The sequence below is a fragment of the Pristiophorus japonicus genome, chromosome 7 (assembly GCF_044704955.1).
Source record: "Pristiophorus japonicus isolate sPriJap1 chromosome 7, sPriJap1.hap1, whole genome shotgun sequence".
In the NCBI taxonomy this organism is placed as follows: Eukaryota; Metazoa; Chordata; class Chondrichthyes; family Pristiophoridae; genus Pristiophorus; species Pristiophorus japonicus.
This window is the reverse complement of record NC_091983.1, coordinates 41,534,403-41,554,327: the sequence shown is the minus strand read 5'-3', so window position 1 is coordinate 41,554,327 and position 19,925 is coordinate 41,534,403. Positions and strand designations below refer to the sequence as shown.

At 44.7% G+C, this 19,925-nt stretch overlaps 1 protein-coding gene across 1 annotated transcript in view; it reads left to right on the top strand.

Annotated features, from left to right (window-relative positions):
• The window catches only part of dlgap2a (discs, large (Drosophila) homolog-associated protein 2a), a 205,584-nt gene that overhangs the window by 172,230 nt on the left and 13,429 nt on the right, over positions 1-19,925 (top strand). The window contains 3 exon segments of the mRNA XM_070884350.1: positions 1,157-1,251; positions 3,152-3,567; positions 7,619-7,710. Coding sequence (XP_070740451.1) covers positions 1,157-1,251; positions 3,152-3,567; positions 7,619-7,710 — 603 coding nt within the window.

Genomic DNA, 19,925 nt, shown 5'->3' with positions numbered 1-19,925 from the left:
CGCGGACGTCGGTGATTTCGTCGTACCCGGTCGGTAATTGTTTAGCAGCCCGTTACCGCCCCCCAGAGGTGCTAACGGGAGGTGCAAACTAGGCCAATTTCTCCCCACTAGAGTCTGTATTGCTGGTTGAAATTACTGAACTTTTGGAAATGCATGTGCCAATCAAAAGCACGAAGCATGGAGTTGCAAAGAGAAGATTTTGATTGATCAATTGAATTTTTTTGAGGAAATCACAGCGCATAGATTAAGGGAATATGGTGGATATTATAAAGCTGGACTTTCAGAAGACTTTTGATAGGTGCCAGATAAGAGGCATATTACAACAATCAAGGCACATAGCAATAAAGCCAAGCCCTGAAAATCCAGCTCCTGGAAGTCCTATTTGTGCTTATATTCCTTATTTGCTTGTTTGTCCTGTTGGAATTTTGTTGGCTTGAAGGTTTTGTAAGGGGTGTTTGTAGTGCTGCTGGATTAATCCTAAATCAGAACACCGAGATCTGTTACTATCAATCGCTTGACCTATATGTAAACTAATGAGGTGGCCCTTCCAAGTCTCTGTGGTATGCACCTAAAGTCCACAAAGACCAAAGTTAGGACACCTGAAGTAAAGCTGCACTGATCGAGTAGTGACCAGAGGACAGGAAGCAAAGAGTTGGGGTAACTGGACATTGCTTAGATTGTGAGTAGTGATGTGTGCCCCTGGTATCTGTGCTGGGAATTCTTTTATTCTCTGTTTAATGAAATAAGTTGGACAGATGTACAAGAGGAATGATAATGCAGTTTGCTGATGATAATAAATTAGGAAGCATAGTAAACAGTGAGGAGGAATCGGCAGCAAGGGGGCGTAGAATGAGGATGATTACTAGAAGCATGAAAGGGAAGTTAAAATTATTTATTTCACACAGAAGGTTGTTCGAAAATGGAATGCTTTACCATTGTGTCTATTGAAGCAGACTTGATAAGATCATTTAGAATGGAATTAGATAGTATTTGAAAAGGAAGAATGTAAGAAGGTGCAGGGAACTGGGATGAGATTAGATAGCTCCAGTTAATGAGATAACACTGACAAAAGCACGATGGGCTGAATAATCTCTGTGTGTGCTGTAATTGTTATGATTCTATGATTTGTGCAATCCGACTGTGTTTATTGGACCAGGTGGATGCCGTGGAGACAGCAACAGACTCCGATACAGACAGCAGAGGCCTTCGGGAGTACCACTCCGTGGGAGTGCAGGTTGAAGATGAAAAACGGTAATTCAAGCATGAAATGAGTGCTCCTGCAAAATAAACAATCTGTTTTTTATTTAAACAAATGACAGGGTAAACATCTGGCAAAAAAAAGACTCAGTTGCTAAGGAGATTTAGAAAGGAAATGTAACTGGGAACTAATAAATTGCCAGTTGTGTTTCATTGCAGCGTTAATACAGTCTCATGCTGATTGTGAAAGATTTATAATTAAGAAGTTAGGGTCAGTGCTTTGTTTTCAGGGGTTATTTGCAGTGTTGAGTCAAACTCAATTATATTACCAAAGCAGATGTTGGACTCTCTGTACTTGAGGCAAAAGAGGGCCACTGTCTGAGACTGAACCAGACTGTTCACAACCTTGGTGTCCCATTTGACTCTGAGCTAAATTTCTGACCACATATCCTCTCCATCACCAAGATCGCCTATTTCCACCTCCGTAACATCGCCTGTCTCCGCCCCTGCCTCAGCTCATCTGCTGCTGAAACCCTCATCCATGCCTTTGTTATCGCTAGATTCAACTATTCCAATGCTTTCCTGGCTGGCTTCCCACCTTACACCCTCCGTAAACTTGAGATCATTCAAAAGTTTAATGCCTTTATCCTAACTTGCATCAAATCCCGTTCATTCTGTACTCACTGGCCTACATTGATTCCCAGTCTGGCAAAGCCTTGATTTCAAATCCCTCCATGGCCTCACTGCTCTCTATCTCTATAATCTCCTTCAGACCTACAAACCTCTGAGATCTCTGCACGCCTCTTGCGCATCCCCTATTTTAATTGCTCCACTATTGGTGGCCGTGCCTTCAGCTGCATGGGACTTAAGCTCTGGAATTCCCTCCCTAAGCTTCTCCGCCTGTCTACCTCTCTTTCCTCCTTTAAGTCAATCCTTAAAACCTACCTCTTTGACCAAGCTTTTGGTCACCTATCCTAATATCTCCTTATGTGGCACTACTTTGGCTCGGTGTCAAATCTTAGTTGATAACCCTCCTATGATGTGCCTTGGGGTGTTTTACAACTTTAAAGGTGCTATATAAATGCAAGTTGATGTTGTTGTTTAAAAAAATATTCTCTGTGTTATATTATTGAAAAGAACTTTACTTACAGAACTTTTTTTTAAAAGACCTTTAACGGATTATATAAGTGTTGAAGATACTAATATATACTTGGCCTAAGGACATCCAGCTACTTAGATAAAGAATGAAAAAGTAATATTGGAACCATAGTTGACATTAAAAAAAGAAATCTCAAAATTCTGTGGATTAGCAAGAAGAGGGAATGTTACGGAAGCCATCATACTCGTTTCTAAGCAGCAACACTTGACTTATTTATGTGAGGAATTGCAGTTGTTCTGTTTATCAGCTGGTGGCACTGAAACAATTCTGAATGGAAAATGATAACTAGTTCATTCCCGTGTTGACTACATGGGAAATAACATAAGTGCAGTAAAACTGTAATGTCAAGTATTGTTCAAAACGACAATAAAACCTAAAACCTAGATTCTTTTTTAACCCTTTGAGGGCAGAAAAATTCTTCAGGCTTTTGAAATGCAACTTCTTTTTCTCATTCATAAGGCAAACTGATTATTTTTGTATGTATGTATACAGATTTCTCAAGTTCGGCATTAAAAAATAGAATTGAAGAAATGCATAGACCTAAAGGATATGATTTCATCTGATGATCTGAAAAACCTTGTTACCACTGCAGTCTTCAAAGCTTAAGTAATAATTATGTGAATAAAGTGGAAAATTGTAACCTACTTGTATTAAGGTGCAGAATTGTAATCTGAAAAGTAGGATTTTCTAATGCAATAGACAGTTTGACTGACATGCTGTATCAGGTGCTAGCAGAAGAAACTCATTTCCTCTGTCCATTTGTTTAGTAGCTTATCAGTTCATTCTGTTTTCCAGCCGTGGCCGATTTAAGCGTTCAAACAGTGTGACAGCTAGCGTGCAGGCTGACCTTGAACTAGAAGGGTTTCCTAGTCCAGTTGCCACTGAGGATAAGGCACTTCAGTTTGGTTCCTCATTCCAGCGCCATTCTGAGCCCAGCACACCTACTCAATACACTGCACTCAGAACTGTGCGCACACAAGGTCTGCTGAGCTACCGGGAGGACTATCGAACGCCCATTGACACATCCAATTTCCCACCACCTGATCCGTGGCTGGAATCTACCCATCAACCTGTGGAAACTGGCCGAATGTCTCCATGTCGAAGGGATGGGCAATGGTTCATGAAGCTGCTGCATGCAGAAACAAAGAGGATGGAGGGATGGTGTAAGCAGATGGAGAGAGAAGCAGAGGAGAATGACCTGTCGGAAGAAAGTAAGAATACCGGCTTTTGTTTTCTTCTCAAGAATCAGTGTAGATTTCCATGAAACATGCCTCACGTTGGGTCAGGATGTGCAATTAAATATTCTGCAGTTATAATACCTTGAGGATAGATAATGAAATATCAGCCTGGTGCAGCAAATCCCACCTCGTAGCTGTTACCACCCCCAACCAGGATGGTAAACAATTTCGCCCCATGAGACATAGGGGGCAAAATTGCCCCTTGCCCCAATTGAGGGCGGTAACCTTCCTGGATCGGGATTTTTATCGCCTGGCCCGGAAGTCCCAATCCTGACATGCAATTGGGCCTGACACCCCTCAAAGGAAGCGGAGTGCTGTCTCCGGTGTCCGCTTCCTTTGGGGGTGCTGCCGGGGTGGTCGCACGGTACTGAGGCCAGCACTTTGCAGATGCTCCACGTAGCGCTGACGCACTACAACGCCCTTCCCCTTCCATTAAAGGGGAGGGCTGCCACTGGGCCACAAGGGATGCACGAGACCGGGCCAGCAGCCCGACACCCAAGACGGAGCACCAAGCTGCACGATGGCAGCCCGGTCCATGTTAGGGCCTCCATGGTCGAGCCGACTCAAGGCTGCAGGCCTCCCCTTTAAACAGCGCCCCGGGAGCGGATGTCCTCCAGCTTCATGACCCGCGATGCTGCCGTTGACATCCCCGCCCGGGCCAGTCTCGTGGCCTGCAGGGCGGTGAGGGGTCACGGCGCACGGCGATGACAACATCGGCGGTTGTGCGGCAGCCCAGGGCACTAACCACAGGGCACGGCACTGCCGGGACAGCGCCTCTCAAACCCCTGGGGCAATTTCCCGGAAAGTGATAGCACCCCCCCTCCCCTGGGCGAAAAGCACCCCCCGGAGGCACAAACAGGGCTATAAAAAGGGGCAATTTCACCCCCAAAATACTTAAGCATCTTTACTGTTCCCTCACTTTCAAATACAAGTCGCCCCCCCTGCATTCCTTGTACTTATTATATTTTTTAGGAAATTTCTCTTTATATCGATTGCCAGTCCTGTTTCATTCTTGCTCTTAGCTTTTTTGCTTTCTTTCTATAGGTTGTATATTTTTCATTGATCTTTTAAAAAAACTTATGATATTCCTATTTTTTAAACTCATTGGCCCATAATTTGCGGTCAGTGACAAAGCAAAGGCAATCGCCACTGACATCGGAGTAAACATCCCACAAAGATCTTGCGATCTCTGTGGCAAGAAGTTCAGCTTTTCCGATGTGCAATTTGAAATCAGTGTAAGTTAGTGGGGATCCCACAGTGTGATCATCATTATCACAGGCAGTCCCTCGGAATCGGGGAAGACTTGTTTCCACTCTTAAAATGAGTCCTTAAGTGGCTGAACAGTCCAATACAAGAACCACAGTCTCTGTCACAGGTGGGACAGATAGTCGTTGAGGGGAAGGGTGGGTGGGACAGGTTTGCCGCACGCTCTTTCCGCTGCCTGCGCTTGATTTCTGCATGCTCTCGGCGATGAGACACAGTGTAAGCTGCTGTGATGTCAACAAGCTGTCTAAGCAGCCAATCAAAATATAGAATTCTTACAGACAACGAACCAGGAAGTGGGTAAGCTCCTTTGATTCTAACTTTTGAAAAATGTTAGAGAAAGTAAAACAAAGATTGGGGCTCTCACATGGGGGAAAGACAAACCTGAAATAAAGATGAACAAACTTTGAAAACTTTTAAAAATTATTTTTATTAAAGTCGATAAATTTAACAGTCAACAAAATTAAAATTCGTTTTCCGGGTTATGACTTTTGTTTAGAAGTCAATATGCTCTTAAAACTCCAGTTACTCCTGATCCAAAAGGGTCTAACATTTAAAGGATATTTAATAGCTGTATTACCACGGAAGAGCCAAAGTTTCGGTCAGTTTCCCTGATTTGACAGATTACACTGATGGCCGACTATGGGAATGGGAGGGGCGGTGGGGGGCACGCCACAGCCTATGTCGGGGCAGTGAGTGACTGTCTGCAACGTCAGGATTTCTGCGTTAGGCTGGGCACGCGCTAAATCTTGAAGCACGGTCAGTTGCAATGGGGTAATAGCAGCAAACGCAAATTCCGGGCCATGCTTGCTCTAACCTCTCAATGTATGCACAGATCTCCAGCCTTCCATCCTGTATGTATTTAATTTGTACCTTATCCATCTTGTATTTAAATTACTTTTCCAAAAATAGTGGGATAAGGAGATGTTAGTGGCAGGAAAGAGAAAGTTTTCTTTTAGCCAAGTATTTCCTCAGTCGATATCTTGCTGTTGTAATAAGGAAGGAATTCCTTAACCTGGGTCCAGATAATGAAGAGAGGGAAGTAAGCCCACTAACAGTGAGCGAACCTTAGGTTAAAAGTGACTACAATATAATTAGGTTTATCATAAGCACTGAAAAGGAAAGAGAAAAGTTTGTTTTGTATCTAGAGGCCTAAAATTAGAAAGCAAGGACATAATTTTGAAATTTATAAGACCTTATCAAGGCTGCAGTCTCTTTCTCTCCTGCAACATTCAATTATTCTAAGTTCTTGCCATGTAAGGCAGTGACCAGTGTTGCAATGTACAACAAAAATAGGCAAAAAGCAATATTCAATGGGCTGTATTCCTTGTATTTAAAGCAACATTTCTGTTAAAACTAAAGGAACAATGCCAAATGGTATTAAGAGACTAATATATTAGCAAATATTCAGAAGAATCATTGTGCAATGCGACTGAATTAGAAGGTGCTGCCAATAACTAGATTACCTGAACAAAATCACAGTCCCCTTTGTTTTATATTATTTTGTAATGTGTTTTTTTTTCAAAATAGATGTGCAAGAGAATGAGCAGTTTTAAAAATGAATACATGATTTAAATCTGAATGTTCTGCATATTTGCATGACTAATTTAATCTGATTAGTCTGTAATTAAAAAATCCATGCAGCTGTTTGAAGAAGAAATGTTGCTCAACATGGATCCACAAGCATGGAAATGAGTTAAATACTGGTCCAGCAGAGATACCTCTACAGTTTTGTGAAGTCTGTTTCTTAAATAACATTTTATTATTCTTTTGTCAGTGCGCAATTTACTTCTCAGGAATGAAACAATGTGTATGAAGTATTTGAACAAATTTTTAATTAATTTCCAGAATAATTGGTGTCACAGCCACTAGATAATGTTTTCTGCCACTTTTTATGTGATTTGTTTTAGTTGAGAACTGAATAATAATCAGCTATAAAAAGGCAGGAATTTGTCTAAGACCTTATCTGGGATTAGCTACAAGCATCTCAAAGGAATACTTAACAGGCCCACAGAGATGAATAGCGATAGCGTTCAAAGAAACAACATACGTTCAAACAGTGTTGTTGTCAGTTAAGATCCCATTTTCTCAAAGATTTAAATAAATGATATACCTTGTAATGCTAGGCTGTGCTCTTATTACAAATCGTTTTCTGTGAATGTTTTATTTTATTTATTTGTTCACGGGATGTGGGGGCTGCTGGCAAGGCCAGCATTTATTCTCAAGATACCTTGAGAAGGTGGTGGTGAGTCACCTTCTTGAACCGCTGCAGCCCTCGTGGTGAAGGTACTACTCCCACAGTACCTTCACCATGAGGTAGGCCATTTCAGAGGGCAGTTAAGAGTCAACCACATTGCTGTGAGTCTGGAGTCACATATAGGCCAGACCAGGTAAGGACGGCAGATTTTCTTCCCTGAAGGGTTTTTATGACAATCTGGTAGTTTCATGGTCACAATTTCTGATGAAACTAGCTTTTTGATTCCAGATTTATTTCATTAACTGAATTTAAATTGCCCAGCTGCCGTGGTGGGATTTTAACTCACATCTCCGGATCATTAGTCCAGACCTCCGGATTACTAATAACATAACCGCTATGCTACTGTACCCTACAGCATTATAAAGCATAGAATTAAGGTGATTCTCCATGACAATGAAGAAGTGAAAAGTCACTGATACTCTATCTCATGAGACAAGAAAAAAGAATTGAAACCCAACAAAGTTCAATGGTAATACATTGTCTTTTATCCTTACCTATCCTCAGCTTTAGGGAAAATTCGGAGTGCAGTGGGCAGTGCTCAGCTTCTGATGTCTCAGAAATTCCAACAGTTTTACTGGCTTTGTCAGCAGAATCTGGTAGGTATTTTTTTGTTTCTTTTCCATACATCAAAGTTGCAAGGTATGAATATCAGATTGTTATTGTATCAAATTTTTATATCATTGTTTGCAGCGTCTGCTTATATTTTATACATTCTTCATCTCAAATCAAGGTGTGATTACTGTAATAGGGTCTATAGTACCATCAAACTCAACACCCTTAACCCGAAAGTGATTCACTGTGTCAGCAGGCTCTATATAGTAAATATAGAGAACCTCCCCTTGTCTCCAGAAATTCATCAATAGAGATAGCCAGAGGCTAATCCTGGTTCTTGCATCAGGATCAGAAGGCCGCAGACACTTGGTTCCCACGTGTCCTGATTTATCTGAATTTTAATGATTTTTGTATTCATTTTTTAAATTTAACAATTCCGGATATAGCATCACACAATCAGCTCCAGAAATTGTGCGCATGAAAATACCCAACAAATCACTTCATCATAGAATCATAGAAGTTTACAGCATGGAAGGAGACTATTTCAGCCCATCGTGTCCGTGCTAGCCAATAAGAGGCTATCCTGCCTAATCCCACTTTCGAGCTCTAGGTCCGTAACCCTGCAGGTTACAGCACTTTAAGTGCACATCCAAGTAATTTTTAAATGTGGTGAGGGTTTCTGCCTCTACCACCCTTTCAGCCAGTGACTTCCACAACCTTCTGCGTGAAGAAATTTCCCCTCAAATCCCCTCTAAACCTTCTACCAATTACTTTAAATTTATGCCTCCTGGTTGTTGATCCCTCTGCTAAGGGAAATAGGCCCTTTCTATCCACTATATCTAGACCCCCTCATAATTTTATACACCTCTATGAGGTTTCCCTTCAGCCTCCTCTGTTCCAAAGAAAACAACCCCAGCCTATCCAAGGTCCCTTTGTTCCTCTACACCTCTCAGTATCCTATCATTTAATGTGTATTCCCTTGCCTTGTTAGCCCTCCCCAAATGCATTACCTCACACTTCTCTGGATTAAATTCCATTTACCACTGTTCTGCCCACGTGACCGATTGATATCTTCCTGCAGTCCGCAGCTTTCTTCTTCATTGATTTTAGTACCATCTGCAAACCTTTTAATCATACCCCCTATATTCAAGTCTCGATCATTGATGTATACCACAAAAGCCTAATACTGAGCCCTGCAGAACCTCACTTGAAACATTCTTCCAGTCACAAATACACCCATCAACCATTATCTTCTTCTTAAGCAGTCGCTCGAAGTCGAGGATGACTTGCTTCCACACTAATATGAGTTCTCAAGTGACTGAGTCCAATGCGGGACCTGCAGCCTCTGTCACTGGTGGGGCAGATGGTGGTTGAAGGGACGGATGGGTGGGGTGCTTGGGTTGTCGAGCGCTCCTTCCGCTGTTTGTACTTGACTTCCGCTTGCTCCCAGTAAAGAGACTCGAAGTGTTCGGCGCCTTCCCGGATGCTTCTTCTCCACTTTGAGCAGTCTTGAGCCAAGGATTCCCAGATGTCAGTGGGGATGTTTCACTTTTTCAAGGAGGCTTTGAAGGTGTCCTTGAAGCGTTTCCTCTGCCCACCTGGGACTCGCTTGCCCTGTCGGAGCTCTGAATAGAGCGCTTGTTTTGGGAGTCTAGTATCGGGCATGCGGACAACGTGGCCCATCCATCAGAACTGATCGAGCGTGGTCAATGCTTTGATGCTGGGGATGTTTGCCTGAGTGAGAACACTGATGTTGGTGCGCCTATCTGGCCAATGGATTTGCAGAATCTTGCAGAGGCAAGGTTGGTGATACTTCTCCAGTGCTTTGAGGTGCCTGCTGTACATAGTCCATGTCTCTGAAGCATATAGGAGGGCAGGTATCATTTCACTAATAAGTACAATACAATACAATAATAAAAACTGATTGAGTATTGGACCTCGGATCAATATCATTACTCTGAACTTAGGTTTTTATACAAATAAAATCATTGTTTGTTATTGTCACCACAAATACAAGTGGGTTCATTACTTGGGGTGTAATTTTACTCGTCATCCAACAACAGCAGCACTAACATAGATGCATTCAGGCCAGCAATACTCCGACGCTAATGGAACATTCCCTCTGGAATACTTCTCAGCCTTGATCTCACGAAGGCAGGACAACCTAGGTGGCGCTATATTCTAGAAGACCAAACTATTGGTGCTCACTTGATTTTTGAGTTTTAACCACCCTTAAAAGATGTCTAACCACTATTCACTTTTGTAGCCTTCCAAGTAAATCTACAACTGTTTGGTTGGAAAGGTGTGTTAGACAGGAAAGGTTTATAAAATGAACTCTACCTAACTTTCAGACATGATATGTACCATACATACTACTGCACAATATTATAAATCTGCAAATATTTTACTGGCATGTTTTCAATGCAATTTGTACTGCACCATACCTTAACATTACAATATATTCATGAGAAATTGCAAGAGGAACTATGGCACAAGAAAATAAACTGACAGTTGGTGATGAGTATCCAAATGCAGAATGTAGCAAGTGGAACACATAGTTGTAAAATGCTTAATTATCATTGGTAAAATCCAAAAAACACAGTATGATCAACATCTGGGGTTAAGAGCTCGGCAGGTTTACGATCGTTTTTCCGCCAGCGCGAAGCAATATTTTTTTGGGTGTTAAACGAGTCGCATAACCTTTTGCGCCCGGGTGAAAATTTCGGCAGTGGTTTTGTGTCAGCGTTAAAAGTTATTGCCCGCCCGATTTTTTTAAGCATTTTTATCACGTACATCACATTGTCCCAACCCTAGTCCACACACACTGCATCACATTGTCCCAACCCTAGTCCTCACACACTACATTACATTGCCCCAACCCTAGTCCACACACACTACATCACATTGCCCCAACCCTAGTCCACACACAATACATTACATTGCCCCAATCTGAGTCCACAGACACTACATCACATTACCCCAACCCTAGTCCACACACACTACATCACATTGCCCCAACCCGAGTCCTCACACACGACATCACATTGCCCCAACCGTATTCCACACACACCACATTACATTGCCCCAACTCTAGTCCACACATACTACATTACATTGTCCCAACCCTAGTTCACAGACACTAAATCACATTGCCACAATCAAAGTCCACAGACACTACATCACATTGCCCCAACTCTAGTTCAAAGACACTATATCACATTGCCCCAACCCTAGTCCACAGACACTATATCACATTGCCCCAACCCTAGTCCACAGACACTACATCACATTGCCCCAACCCTAGTCCACACACTACATTACATTGCCCCAACCCTAGTCCACAGACACTAAATCACATTGCCCAACCCCTAGTCCACACACACTACATCACATTGCCCCAACCCTAGTCCACAGACATTGCATCACATTGCCCAAACCCTAGTCCACAGACACTGCATCACATTGCCCCAATCCTAGTCCACAGACACTGCATCACATTGCCCCAACCCTAGTCCACACACACTGCATCACATTGCCCCAACCCTAGTCCACACACTACATTACATTGCCCCAACCCTAGTCCACAGACACTAAATCACATTGCCCAACCCCTAGTCCACACACACTACATCACATTGCCCCAACCCTAGTCCACAGACATTGCATCACATTGCCCCAACCCTAGTCCACAGACACTGCATCACATTGCCCCAATCCTAGTCCACAGACACTGCATCACATTGCCCCAACCCTAGTCCACACACACTGCATCACATTGCCCCAACCCTAGTCCACACACTACATTACATTGCCCCAACCCTAGTCCACAGACACTAAATCACATTGCCCAACCCCTAGTCCACACACACTACATCACATTGCCCCAACCCTAGTCCACAGACATTGCATCACATTGCCCCAACCCTAGTCCACAGACACTGCATCACATTGCCCCAATCCTAGTCCACAGACACTGCATCACATTGCCCCAACCCTAGTCCACACACACTACATCACATTGCCCCAACCCTAGTCCACAGACACTAAATCACATTGCCCCAACCCTAGTCCACACACACTGCATCACATTGCCCCAACCCTAGTCCACACTCACTGCATCACATTGCCCCAACCCTAGTCCACAAACACTGCATCACATTGCCCCAACCCTAGTCCACAGACACTACATCACATTGCTCCAACCCTAGTCCACACACACTACATTACATTGCCCCAACCCTGGTCCAGAGACACTACATCACATTGCCCCAACCCTAGTCCACACACACTACATCACATTGCCCCAACCCAGCCCGGGGATTTTGCCAGACTTACCCTCACTTTTGAACAGGGGCTCAACACCCCTACGGGCAGTTGACCTCCCTGGGGCAACGATCAGACCAGCCACACTCTCGGGTATGTCAGAAGTATTGTTCTGGGTGGACCGCTGCCTGTCTGTCATTGATTTCGGTGGTTGTGGGACAACTTTTCCTGCAAAAAAGACAACAGGAATGGTTACCAGAGGGCCTTTCTGCTCTTGTGGCACACACAGATAGCCATCAAAGCACTTATACCATACTGTGTGCATTTAATACAGTCCTCTGTTTAATTGCCCTGGAAGTTGCACATGGTTCATGAGGAAGACATTGAAGTGCAGAAACATCTTTTACGATCTCAGAAAGCCGTCTTAATAATGTGCAACGATCATTCATGACAAATAAGATGCAGCACTAAGCCTACCTATACCAACATGTGTCAGATTTATAATTTAAGTAACGAAGGAGTGCATCAATAAAAATATTACTTACTCTGACGACGCTGCAATGGTCATTGAACCTCTTGCGGCACTGAGTGTGGGTCCTTCTGATGTCATCCACAAAAGACACCTGCTCAGAAATGTTGGTCCAAAGACACGTAAGAAATGCTGGAAGGGGTTTACTTGCACCCCTCCTATTTAAATCTTCCCATCTCTTCTCCACCACTGTGATAAGGGCCTCGTTCGGCTCATTACTGAATTTTTTCGCTCTCTGCCTGTTCCCATCTCCTTCTTCCATCATGCCTGCTATCTGAAAATGGCTGATTCAGCCCTGGGTGTACTGCGTATGTACAGGCACTCCCTGACGGCTGACCAGAAGGACAGGAAGAAGAAAAGAAAATATTGGAAAGAAAAATATTCACGCAAGCGCAGAAGGTCCTTTTTTTTATTGCAAATTTTTGACACACAAGTTCACTTGTGCAATGCCAGACTTATTGCTATCGCTATCACTGGTCACCGTTTGGTGAATTTTGCTAGGTCTGGCGATAACGGTACCCCGTCAGTAAAAAAAAGAATTACACCGCAATTATCGCCAAAAAACAGGCGAAATCGCTAGAACCCAAATTTCTAGCCCATATGATTTATACTTGCAGGCTAACTAAACTGTTACCTTACTGTCATATCAACAACAATAGGTCAGAACAGAAAATATAAAAACAAAAAAATACAGAATATGTAATCAGCATCTTTCATTTACCAGGGCAAATCAATTAACTCTTCCTCTTTGTCTGACTGCAACATTACCCAGTCCTCAGAAAATTCATTGTGAAGAGTCTTTCTCACTGGATTCAGAGCTTGTTTCCTTGTGAGTCCAACTGTTATGTATGTAATAACTCGATAGACTGAATACTGTGAACTAACACAGGTACAAACCTGGCTCTGCTTTATTCGGGCCCAAAGTGATTACATTACATGATGGCTTGCCTTTTATACCTGGGCCGCACACATGTGCGTACAGCCCAATGACCTCTGTCAATGGTGCCACCTTGTGGCTAGTAACCCCAAGCATACATGACACTATCCCCCTTTAAGATATGAGTAACAGTCTTTTTATAAATTGAGACGGTCCGGGCTTTTCACTCCCAAGTTGATCATCTCAGTTCAACTCCAGCCTTGGGCGAGCGTTCTGAGTCTGTTATGACTGGGGGCTGGGTAACCGATCTGATGGGAGTGGCAATGACCATGTCAGGGATTGAAAGTCCAGATTCATTGACCATGTCAGGGATTGAAAGTCCAGATTCATTGATGACAGCGGAGTCCTCTGATGACTGAGGGTAGGTTGGTTGGTCACTGATTGTGTCTTCTTCAGGCTGTTCCGGTTCATCCGTGTGCCGCAGCTTTATCTGATCAACATGTTTCCTGCATGTCTGCCCATTCTTGAGCTTAACAATAAACACTCTGTTACCCTCCTTGACCATAACAGTACTGGCGATCCACTTGGGACCTTGACCATAATTTAGTACATACACGGGATCATTAACAGAAATGTCACATGACACAGCAGCGCGATCATGATACCACTGCTGACTTTAACGTCTGTATTCAACATGATCGTTCAAGTCAGGGTGGACAAGAGAGAGCTTGGTCTTGAGACTTCTCCATCAATAGTTCAGCAGGGGAGGACCCCGGTAAGCATGTGGGATCTTGTCCTGTAACTAAGCAATATGCATGACAAGCGAGTCTGCAGTGAACCTTGAGTTACACATTTCATACTCTGCTTGATGGTTTGGACAGCACGCTCTGCTTGACCATTAGATGCGGGTTTGAATGGTGCTGACCTCACATGTTTGATACCATTGAGTTTCATGAACTCTTGAAACTCCAGACTAGTGAAGCAAGGTCCGTTGTTGCTTACAGTTGTTCTATATGTAAACCTGTAAATACCTTGTGTAACCACAAGAGGGCTCATCCCCTGGAGTCCCAAGGGATCCCACAATCCCTTGGGAGCACCTGTATTTAAGGAGGCCTCACAGGCTGGAGAGGCACTCTGGAGACCTGTAATAAAAGACTGTCACACTTTATTTTGAGCTTACAGACTCTTTATTCATATACTACAATTGGCGACAAGTTACAGTTGATGAACCCAATGATGCAGAGAATAGTGGGCATCCTGGAGAAATTTTCGGAGGGAGATGATTGGGAAACCTTCGTGGAGCGATTCGACCAATACTTGGTGGCCAACGAGCTGGAAGGAGAAGCGAACGCTGCCAAACGAAGGGCGAGTCTCCTCACCGTTTGCAGGGCACCAACGTATGGCCTCATGAAAAATCTGCTTGCTCCAGCGAAACTCACAGAGAAATCATACGATAATTTGTGCACACTGGTCTGGGAGCATCTGAACCTGAAGGAAAGCGTTCTGATGGCGAGGTACCGGTTCTACACGTACAAAAGGTCTGAAGGCCAGGAAGTGGCGAGCTATGTCGCCGAGCTAAAACGCCTTGCAGGACATTGCGAATTTGAAGGACATTTGGAGCACATGCTCAGGGACTTCTTTGTACTTTGCATTGGCCATGAAGTGATACTTCGCAAACTTTTGACTGTAGAGAACCCAACCTTGAGTAAAGCCATAGCGATAGCCCAGACGTTCATTGCCACCAGTGACAATACCAAGCAAATCTCTCAGCACACAAGTGCTGCTACTAGTACTGTGAACAAAGGTAATGTTTTCGAAACGCAGCGTACAGGGCAGGACTCACATGCCTGCAGCTGCACGTTCGCAGATGACTCAGAGTCCACCATCAAGGGTGATGAATGCAAGGCCAGAAACACCTTGTTGGTGCTGTGGGGGTGATCATCGTTTCCATTCATGCCACTTCAAAGGATACTTTTGCAAGCGCTGTGGAACAATGGGTCATCTCCAACGTATGTGCAGGTGAACTGCAAACCCTGCTAATCCTGCAAACCACCATGTTGCAGAGGAGGACAGATCCACGGTAGATCACGACAAACCAGAGGTATATGGGGTGCACACATTTACCAAAAAGTGTCCCCCGATAATGCTGAAGGTTGAATTAAATGGACTCACGGTATCAATGGAGCTGGACACGGGCACGAGCCAGTCCATTATGCGCAAAAAGACTTTCGAAAAATTGTGGTACAGCAAGGCCTCAAGGCCCGTCCTGACTCCCATTCGTACTAAACTGAGAACTTACACAAAGGAACTGATTCCCATAATCAGCAGTGCTACTGTAAAGGTCTCCTACAATGGAGCGGTGCACAAGTTACCACTCTGGGTGGTACCAGGCGATGGTCTCACGCTGCTCGGCAGGAGCTGGCTGGGAAAGATACGCTGGAACTGGGACGACGTCCGAGCTCTCTCGCCTGTCGACGACACTTCATGTGCCCAGGTCTTAAACAAGTTCCCCACGCTGTTCGAACCAGGCATTGGGAAGTTCCAAGGAGCAAAAGTGCAGATCCATCTAATTCCGGGGGCGAGAGCAGTACCTTACATGATGAGAGAGGGGGTGGAGATCAAGCTGGACCGGCTGCAACAAGAGGGCATCATTTCGCCGATCGAATTCAACAATTGGGCCAGTCCAATTGTTCCAGTCCTCAAGGGAGATGGCAACGTCATAATCTGTGGTGATTACAAAGTAACTATCAATCGTTTCTCCCTGCAGGATCAATACCTTTTTGCGGATGACCTTTTTGCAATGCTGGCGGGAAGAAAGACGTTCGCGAAGCTGGACTTGACCTCGACCTACATGACGCAGGAGCTGGAGGAATCATTGAAGGGCCTCACTTGCATCAACACTCACAAAGGTCTCTTCATTTACAAGATGCCCGTTTGGGATTCGATCAGCCGTGGCGATATTCCAGAGAAACATGGAAAGCTTACTGAAGTCGGTCCCGCGCACGGTGGTCTTCGAGGACGACATCTTGGTTATATGGTCGAGCATCTGCAAAACCTGGAGGAGGTTCTTAGTCAGCTCAACCGTGTGCGGCTCAGGTAAAATGATCAAAGTGCGTTTCCTGGTACCTGAGGTGGAGTTCCTGGGGAGAAGAATCATGGCGGACGGCATCAGGCCCACCGATTCGAAGACGGAGGCAATCGACAACGCACCAAGGCCACAGAACATGACAGAGCTGCGGTCGTTTCTAGGACTCCTGAACTACTTTGGTAACTTCTTACCGGGTCTCAGCACACTGTTAGAACCACTGCACGCCTTACTTCGTAAAGGAGATGAATGGGTATGGGATAAAAGCCAAGAAAATGCCTTTGTAAAAGCTAGAAAACTGTTATGCTCAAACAAATTGCTTGTGTTGTATGATCCATGTAAGCGTTTGGTACTAGCATGTGATGCGTCGTCATACGGTGTCGGATGTGTATTGCAACAAGCTAATGAATTTGGGAAATTGCAACTGGTTGCTTATGCATCCAGAAATCTGTCTAAGGCTGAGAGGGCCTACAACATGATTGAAAAAGAAACGTTAGCGTCTGTTTATGGGGTAAAGAAAATGCATCAATATCTGTTTGGGCTCAAATTTGAATTGGAAACTGACCATAAGCCACTGATAACCCTCTTTTCTGAAAGTGAGGGGATAAATACGAATGCATCGGCCCACATCCAGAGATGGGCGCTCGCGTTGTCCGCATACAACTACGCCATCCGCCACAGGCCAGGTACAGAAAACTGTGCTGATGCTCTCAGTAGGCTGCCATTGCCCACCACGAGGGTGGAAATGGCACAGCCCACAGATTTAGTCATGGTACTGTAAGCATTCGAGGGTGCGCAATCACCCGTTACCACCCAACAGCTTAGAACCTGGACGAGCCAGGACCCCTTATTGTCCTTAGTAAAAAAACTGTGTGCTTCACAGGAGCTGGTCCAGTATCCCAGGAAGAGATAAAGCCGCACAAAGATGAAATGTCTATACAGACAGACCGCCTTCTGTGGGGTAATCGGGTAGTGGTACCCAAAAAGGGCAGGGACACTTTCATTAGTGACCTCCACAGTACCCACCCAGGCATTGTAATGATGAAAGTGATAGCCAGATCCCACGTTTGGTGGCCCGGTATCGATGCGGACTAAGCGTCCTGCGTGCACAAATGTAACACATGTTCACAGTTAAGCAATGCACCCAGGGAGGTGCCACTAAGTTTATGGTCCTGGCCCTCCAAACCGTGGTCCAGGGGCCATGTTGACTATGCAGGCCCGTTCTTGGGTAAAATGTTCCCAGTGGTTATAGATGCGTACCCCAAATGGATTGAATGTGAGATAATGTCAACAAGCACGTCCGCTGCCACTACTGAAAGCCAACAGGCCATGTTTGCCACGCACTGCCTGCCTGATGTCCTTGTGAGCGACAACAGGCCATGTTTCACCAGTGCCGAGTTCAAAGAGTTCATGACCTGCAATGGAATCAAACATGTTACATCTGCCCCATTCAAATTTGCATCCAATGCTCAGGCAGAGAGCGCAGTGCAAACAATCAAGAGGGTAACTGAAGGCTCACTGCAGACTCGCCGATCCCTAGTCCTGCTTAGCTACCGCACGAGACCTCACTCGCTCACTGGGATTCCACCTGCTGAGCTGCTCATGAAAAGGACACTTAAGATAAGGCTCTCATTAGTCCACCGTGATCTACACGAACAGGTAGAGAGTAGGCGGCTTCAATAAAGTACATATCATGATTGCACAAATGTGTCACGCAAAATTGAAATGAATGATCCTGTATTTGTGTTGAACTATGGACAAGGTCCCAAGTGGCTTCCCAGCACTGTTGTGGCCAAAGAGGGGAGTAGAGTGTTTCAGGTCAAACTTTTAAATGGACTCATCGACAGGAAACACTTGGACCAAACCAAGCTCAGATTCACGGACTATCCAAAGCAACCCACATTAGACCCTACCTTTTTTGACCCCCTAACATGAACACCAATGGCAACCGACACACCACGAAGCATCACACACAGCAGCCCAGCAGGACTCACCACACCAGACAGCCCAGCAAGGCCAACTGCACAGCAGCACAGCCAGGGCCCAACAAATGACTCACCAAAGCCAGCATTTGCACCGAGACGATCAACCAGGGAAAGAAAGGCCCCAGATCGACTCACCTTGTAAATAGTTACACTATTGACTTTGGGGGGAGTGTTGTTATATATGTAAACCTGTAAATACCTTGTGTAACCACCAGAGGGCTCATCCCCTGGAGTCCCAAGGGATCCCACAATCCCTTGGGAGCACCTGTACTTCAGGAGGCCTCACAGGTTGGAGAGGCACTCTGGAGACCTACAATAAAAGACATAGGTCACACTTTATTTTGAGCTCACAGTATCTGGTCAGACTCTTTATTCATATACTATAGCAACGATATCGGGCAGATCATGAGTGGCAAACATAACCCGAATGCTGTCAATGGTAGCTGTGGATGTACTGGATGACATGATTATACACTCTATCCACATGGAATATGCATCCACCACAACTAAAAACATCTTTCCCAGGAAGGAACCTGTAAAGTCGATGTGGATCCTGGACCATGGTTTAGATGGCCACGACCACAGACTCAGCGGCGATTCCGCTGGTGCTTTACTTCGTTGCATGCAAGTGTTGCACTGATGCACATATGATTCCAGATTAGAGTCAATTCCAGGTCACCATACATGAGACCTGGCAATGGCTTTCATCATGACAATATCGGGAGGGGTGCTATGTAGATCAGATACAAATTTCTCTCTGCCTAACAACATGATTACCCCACAGTAAACAATCTGACTGAGTGGATAGTTCTTCTTTGCGACGGTTGTATGGTTTGGTCTCATCACCCATTTGCTTGGCTATGGCAGACCAATCACCACTCAGGACACAACGTTTCACAACCGATAATATCCGGTCCTGGCTGGTCCAGGTCTTAACTTGTTGAGCCGTGACAGGGGTTCCTTCACTTTCAAAAGCATCCATAACTAACAGTAGGTCTGCAGGTTGTGGTGTCTCCATCTCTGGTATGGGCAACGGTAGACGGCTCAGTGTTTCGATACAATTCTCGGTGCCAGGTCTATGGCGAATGACATAATCATAGACAGATAATGTCAGCACCCATCTCTGGATGCGGGACAATGCATTGGTATTGATACCTTTGTTTTCTGAACACAATGAAATGAGTGGCTTGTGATCTGTTTCCAGTTCAAACCGAAGACCAAACAGGTACTGATGCATCTTTTTAACCCCATACACACAGGCTAATGCTTCTTTTTCTACCATGCTGTAGGCTCGTTCCGTCTTTGACAAACTTTTAGAAGCATACACAACAGGTTGTAGTTTACCCGACTAATTAGCTTGTTGGAGCACGCAACCAACTCCATATGACGAAGCATCACAGGCCAATACTAGACACTTACATGGATTATAATGTACCAGCAGCTTGTTAGAGCAAAGCAGATTAGTAGCTTTCTCAAAAGCTCTATCGTGAGATGCACCCCCAAACCCAGTTGTCGCCTTT